This window comes from Sceloporus occidentalis, unplaced genomic scaffold (assembly GCF_023333645.1).
Source record: "Sceloporus occidentalis isolate IW3139 unplaced genomic scaffold, rSceOcc1.0.p SCAF_14, whole genome shotgun sequence".
NCBI classification, from domain to species: domain Eukaryota; kingdom Metazoa; phylum Chordata; class Lepidosauria; order Squamata; family Phrynosomatidae; genus Sceloporus; species Sceloporus occidentalis.
This window is the reverse complement of record NW_028316994.1, coordinates 2,277,222-2,283,925: the sequence shown is the minus strand read 5'-3', so window position 1 is coordinate 2,283,925 and position 6,704 is coordinate 2,277,222. Positions and strand designations below refer to the sequence as shown.

Here is a 6,704-nt window from a genome sequence, read left to right as displayed (position 1 = left end):
CAGCAAAGGGTTTTTTTAGGAATTAAATTTTCTAAGGATTTTACTATATTTATTTATCTATTTATTTACGGTATTTATACCCCTCCCTTTAACTCTAAAGGCTCTCAGAATGGCTTACAATTATTATTATTTTTAATTACACAGTTCCCTACCCTCAGACTTACAATCTAAAAAGACATGACACAAAAGGAGAAGGGAATGGTGGTGTTGATATATCTAAAGAAATATGCATAAAAGAATACAAAAACACTAAATTTGGGGCAAAGCAAACAGGATGGAAAGGGCGGTTTGAAGCTGCCCCTTCCAAATGCAGATTGGGGCCATGGCAAATGCATGCCACAGCCCCAATCCACCTTGAAGCCAGCTGAAAAAGGAGCAGAAAAGATCCATTCCTTTTTCAGTTGGGGAAAAGATGGCTTATCCCACCCCACCGTGGCCTCATGGTGGCTTCAAGCCGCTCCAGCAGCATGTGGCGTATAAACACCATTCCGCCTGAGCGCCTTGAAACTGTCTACATCTGGACAGCTGCACGACTTCCAGCCAGCTTCAGTATGTCATCGTGATGTGTGATGTCAAAACATTGCTCTCCGATGATGTACGTAGGGTGGCTTAAAGTGGGCGTCCATTTGGGGCCTTTCTTTACCTTTCTTTCCTTAATAAAATTTCTTTGCTGTTTAGCTCAGGCCTCATTATTATAATGTATAATTTTGGAGGGAAAATAGAACCCAATAAACCAGCACCAGAGGACAGAATGGAGAAGATCTCCACAGCCACCATATGCTTCCCCTTTGTGCTATGGTAAGTTGGGACAAAGGACAACCAAACACTAAAAAACACCAACATGCTGAAAGTGATAAATTTAGCTTCATTGAAATTGTCAGGTAACTTCCTGGCTAGGAAAGCCACAGTGAAACAAACAAGGGCCAGGAAGCCTAAATAGCCCAAGGCACAGTAAAACATGAAATCTGAGCCCTCATTACATTTCAGTATGATTATTCCATCAAGTGAATGCATGTCCACATCTGGAAATGGAGGGAAAGTACTGAGCCAAATAATGCAAACACTTGCTTGAATTAAGGAGCCAAAAAGAACAATAGAGTTCACCAGTCTTTTCTGCATCCATTTCTGCATCCTGGATCCTGGTTTGGTAGCCATAAATGCCAGAACCACAGTGATGGTTTTTGCCAACAGAGAGGAAAGGGCCACTGAGAATGCAACACTAAAGGCTGTGTGTTGCAGATGGCAGGTGATCTTTTTGGGTTTTCCAATGAACAGCAAACAGCACAGAAAGCAAAGAAGAAGAGAGATGAGAAGAATGTAGGTGAGGCTCTTATTGTTAGCTTTGACTATGGGAGTATCCCGGTGTTTCCAAAAGGTTCTAAGCACAAAAATTGTGATCAATGAGAATGAAAAAACCAATATAATAGAGATTATTCCTAATGGTTCTTCATAAGAAAGATAGGTCAGGACTAGAGGAATGCATTGATTTTTATTCTTGTTGGGATACTGGCCATTTGGACATTTGATGCAAGTAGCCATATCTTGAAAGAAAGGGGGAGAGAGAGAGAGAAGTTATTCCAAGATTTCAAGCAATGTTTTGAAAGAATGAGTCATACTGGCTAAAAATAAAAATAAAATAAATAATAAAACTTTTATTTATATCCCACTTTTCTGTGACAAGACAATCAAAGCAGCATACAACACGTTAAAATCCACATTTACAAATTTATGTCCCAAATTCTCCCCCTTAAAACAGGATTAAACAAGTTACAATTAAAACATCTATTAAAACACAATAAAAATACAGCGAGGACAGAGCGGTGGGCTAATACATGATGTGAGGGGCAGTCATTCTGTGGCTATTGGTGAAAAAACTCCTACTCTGATAGGAAAGCATCCCCTTACATTGTTCATAGCCTTGTTAGTGCCATCCACAGTAGCTCCATTGACAACACTTGCTAGCCATCCCTTCTGTAAGTACTATTGATCTATGGTAGAGGAACGGTGTAGTTGTTTGACTATTGGATTAAAACTCCAGGAGGCCAGTGTTCAGATCCCCACACAGCCATGGCAACCCACTAGGTTATTTTGGGAAGCTCTCACTCTCTTAGACTTAGAGGAAAGCAATGACCAACCCTATTTTAATAAACCTTGTCATGAAAAACCTGTAATAGGGTTACCAGAAGTTGGATTTGACTTGAAGGCAACAACAACCATTGAATTCGATATTGCATTGATCTATCAGTAGAGATCACTTGTTTGTATTCTGTTTGATTTGTTGATACAATTTGTTGCATTAAATAAAAAGTAGACTATTTTTGGCCAACCTAGTCTACATTATTTCTCCTACCCTTCTGATTAGAGATCATCCCTTTAGGGCATGGAATACAGTCATAGCAGCAAAATTTCTCTCTCTCTTTCTTTCTCTTGCTGTGGCCAGGATAACAATGATCATTACACACAGAAAGTGGCAGCATCTATGTAGAAGCATAAAAAGAACTTCATTACCAAAATACATTTTGAACTTTGGTCATCTACAGGGGTTGGTTGTTGATACACAAGACAATTTTTCCAAGCTTAGTCTATGGAACACAAAGTTAGCATTTTCTTGTGTGATCATTAGGGGGAAATGGATATTGTTATTCTAAAAGGTAGGGAAAATATGGGGGGGTCACCACCTGCAATGCCAATGTCTCCTTGGAATTTAGGAAATTATTGCTCAAATAAAAGTCAAAGAGGTCAGGGAAGGCTGCATTTTATCATCCAATTTATATGCAGAAAACTTATATGCAGAAAACATCATAAAAAGAGCAGGTTTGGACTTAGAAGAAGGAGGACTAAAGACAGGAGGAAGGAATGTCAACAATCTAAAATATGTACAATATTATTAGCAGAAATCATCATGGACTTGTAACAATCACTGAGGAATGTTAGAGACTCCTCCCTCCATAACTGCCATCCTCCAGCCTCTGAGGGAGTTGACCAGGAGGTCCAGCTCCACCAGGGCTAGCCTGAAGGAAGAGACTCCTCCCTTCATAACTGCCATCCTCCGGCCTGCAAGGGAGCTGACCAGGCAGACCCAGTTCCATCAGGGCTAGCCCAGAAGAAGAGACTCCTCCCTTCAATAGCGGTTTTTACCTTGTCAAAAATTCCTGAAGTTGAAAGTTGTGATAGTGCAGATGTGTAGGTGAATAAAACCATTTAGCACTGAATATCTTTTTTCTTGCTCAGGAACCAACATGAATTTGAAAATAAAACAAAATTGTTACTAATATAGTTTATTACCAGAAAGCCCTCGAAATTCTAATTTTACCAAAACCAAATACTTTATTATTATTATTATTATTATTATTATTATTCAGAATAATTGTATTTGAAAAACCTCAGGTTTATCTCACCTCATTAAAATGTCTGGGCCACACAATTTTATCATCATTGATGGTCAACATTTTGCCTGGAAGGGCATGGGGTTCCAGTCTTCCAACATTTACTCTGACAAAAGAGTTATTTGGGAAAGCCACCCAGTTGGTAATATCGAAGCCTGCTATAAAATATCCATTTTGATCAAAACTCACAGTATCTCCAGCACTATTGTTGAATGAGATCCTCCTTAGGAAATGATGGAGCTAGGTTAAAAAAGAAAATGAACCAGAATTATTATTATTATTATTATTATTATTATTATTAATTCATTCATTTAAAACTTTAAACTACATAGTATATCATGCAACCTCAGGGCTGTATACATGTGAAATTGATATAAACACATGAACAATTTAAAATAGTAAAAATAATTTAGAAACACATTGATCAAGTTTCAAATCATGAACATAGACCCAGTACAAACATGATAGGAAGTGGCATCATCGTGGCGCTCCTTCCTGTTTGCAATGCCGCAAAAAAGAAGCCACTCTAGGCAGCTTCTCTTTGGTGGCGCGTCAGTGCTGCAGCACAGATAAGGGGTTTACAGGGACAACTTCTAGCCGCACATCTGTACTGCCCCATAAACATTTTCGGATAAATCAGGCATGAAAGCATTTGTAAAAAGACCAAAGTTTGTTTTGCAAACTATTTTAAGTGGCATCCATCATTGGCCCCACTCCATCCTCCAAGGGCACAGTATTCCACAACTAGGGGAGAAAGCTTTCTCCTTTGTCTTCACACATTGTATTGCCTGCATTGATGGAACACAGAAGAGGCCCCCTCAGAAAATCTCAAACATACATAATATAAGACGAGACACTCCTTCAAGTCTCAAGGAGTTTGTCTACATTAGCCCTATACTGCAAATTTTCCCCAGCCTGGCTGTGTGACATCTATACCATGCAGCCTCCAAACCCCAAATTGGACTTGCGCTGTTTACATGATCCCTGGATCCCCTGACCTGCATTTACTTAAATCATCTTTTGTTGCAGGTTTTCTGGATTCTTCATAACAACAATGATGGTTGCCATCACTTGTGTGGTCCCAATCTGGCAGTAGCAATACCACTACCATCACTCTGAGGTCAGAATGAGTGTCAAATTTGGGACCAGAACACTTTGGGGACACTCTGAAGTATTTTGGAAAGTGTAGATGAGCCCTGGGTCCCCAACCATTTATGGTTTTAAATGTCACCATAAGCACATTGCATTCTGACCACAAGTATATTGGTAGCCAGTGCAATTCTTTTTTTTTTAAGATCAGCATTATTTCATACCTATATGGTATTCCAGTCAGCAATGATTTTGCTCTAACTGCAGCTTCCATAATAAGGTGTTAACATTTCTTCAAGAATCTTACTCTCATATAAACTCATATGAAGTATTCACAGGGATGTTCCCCCTATAGAATACATGCCTCTGATGAAAGAGCAGGAGGGAATGAGATATTTTATACCTACATGGGACTCCCTAAAGGCACCAGATCTTATCTGATCTTGGAAACTAAGCAGAGTCAACCCCAGCTTTTATGTTTAGAGATGGAGTTGTACATAGGCAAAGCACATATCATGACACAGAGGGTATTACAAACTAGTATATGGTCCAGTAATTGGGATCATGGGGATGGGAAAGGCTAATGTTTGAATATGAGTCCGTTGTGAGAAACAAAATTCAAAAATATTCCCTTCTAAATTAGGTCAAACTAGCCCATGTAAACTACAGTACATCACACAGTAGTATGGACCCCAGGATCATTATGAAGGAGAAATGAATGTGCAAAATGTCTGCCTCGCTGGCCAAGTATAGGCCTTTATGTTTGAATTGTAATTACCTGCCATGGCTTTATATTATGGAATCCAACATTTTCTCTTTCTGTTAATCTTTTATAGTTGGATCTGGATAGATATGCAGCATGCAAAGCATGTACCACAGCATAGACACCATTGTAGACATTGTAACTGTGACCCATCATGTTCATTTCAAACAAAGTACTAGGAAGGCTCTCCAGTTTCTCTTCTCCAGTGCACCATTCCTTCTTGTCTTCCTTCATTTTGGATGGTTTAAATGGACAGTTGAATGCCTGCTCCCAGAAATTCTGGAAGAAGTTGTCTCCCTTTGCCCAGGAAGGCTTTATGGTGTGAATAAATTTTTGGAATCCAGGCGGCTGCTTTGAGTGAATTGTGAAGGATATGGCACCGTGGAAATTTTGTATATCCCACAATTTTTGAATAGACAGAGATTCAAAATCCCATTGGGATGTTACAATCCACACTTTAGCCAGGAGTGGCAAATTATAGAAAGGGACAATAAACAGCAACATTCTCAAATTATGCCAAGATGGGGGTTCTCCATGTACAAAACATACATTGGCTTTTCTTTCCAAAAGAACCTGATAATTTTCTAGCAGTTTTAAAATCAAACCTGTATATTCCTCTATATATGTCCGTTTTGGTGTTTGAAGTATGAATGCATAACAGATGCCATTCTGGATAAACAGGGGCACCACTGTCTGCAGAAACATGTCCCCATAATCATCATCCGCAGCCAAAAGGCCAACCCATGTCCATCCAAAATATTGAAATAACTGTACACACCCAACATACTGATGAACTTCATCTGGGACCATCTGGTACAAACATGGGAATAGTGTTTTGTCACCGTGTGGTGGAGAGAATGACCCATATGTGAGCTGAAAGAAATGGTATATCTAGGAATCAGGTGACTGAAAAAGAGAATGTATTTTAGGATTTCTGGGTCCCCATGCATATGTCCTACCTGTGGAATCTTGTACGGATTTGCAATGATGGCCATAATGGCAGACGCTTCAGTCACAAGTCCTCCAATAACAGCAACAATGGTCTCCTGATTGTCACATAAAAAGTTGGGGACAAATCTCTGATGTGTAGAAAGCAAGCTCAGAATGGCCTTATAGGTCATCCTTGCAATGTAGTAGCTGTTGAGTATGTGGAAACCCAAAGTGATATTAGGTAAGATTTTCAGATGTTCATTTATCTCTTTCCTGGCAAATGCCAAGGCCAGGATATGTTGGTACATCTTTGGAATGGAACTGCAATGAAAATTAGAAGCTCCATAAAATAACAGCAAGCATATCATTAGCCTTTACTAACTGGACTTCAATGTGTTGCACAGTTTGAAATTAATGATGACAACAGTGAAGCTATTTGCTCCTCCTGGAGCATGTGAAAAGAAAGGAAGGCAGGGACAGCTGGCAGCTTAAATATCAGTGAAGTGATAAATCAATTCTTGGTTTTAATGTGCATT

At 39.3% G+C, this 6,704-nt stretch overlaps 1 protein-coding gene across 1 annotated transcript; it reads right to left on the bottom strand.

The window, feature by feature from the left end:
- Nucleotides 1–639: 639 nt before the first annotated feature.
- LOC149303516 (vomeronasal type-2 receptor 26-like) lies at nucleotides 640–6,476 on the bottom strand. The gene is made up of 3 exons (XM_089480754.1): nucleotides 6,198–6,476; nucleotides 2,351–2,477; nucleotides 640–1,541 (listed from the first exon to the last, which is right to left on the bottom strand). The coding sequence occupies exons 1-3, from the start codon at nucleotides 6,474–6,476 to the stop codon at nucleotides 640–642; spliced, it is 1,308 nt and encodes a 435-aa protein (XP_089336880.1).
- Nucleotides 6,477–6,704: the final 228 nt, after the last annotated feature.

Coding starts and splice junctions, on each gene's coding strand:
- LOC149303516 (XM_089480754.1), bottom strand. CDS start 6,476: ATGTACCAACATATCCTGGCCTTGGCATTTGCCAGGAAAGAGATAAAT. Junction 2,478..6,197: donor ATCCGTACAAGATTCCACAG/GTAGGACATATG, acceptor GCTTCTACATAG/ATGCTGCCACTTTCTGTGTG. Junction 1,542..2,350: donor GATGATCTCTAATCAGAAGG/GTAGGAGAAATA, acceptor CTTTCTTTCAAG/ATATGGCTACTTGCATCAAA.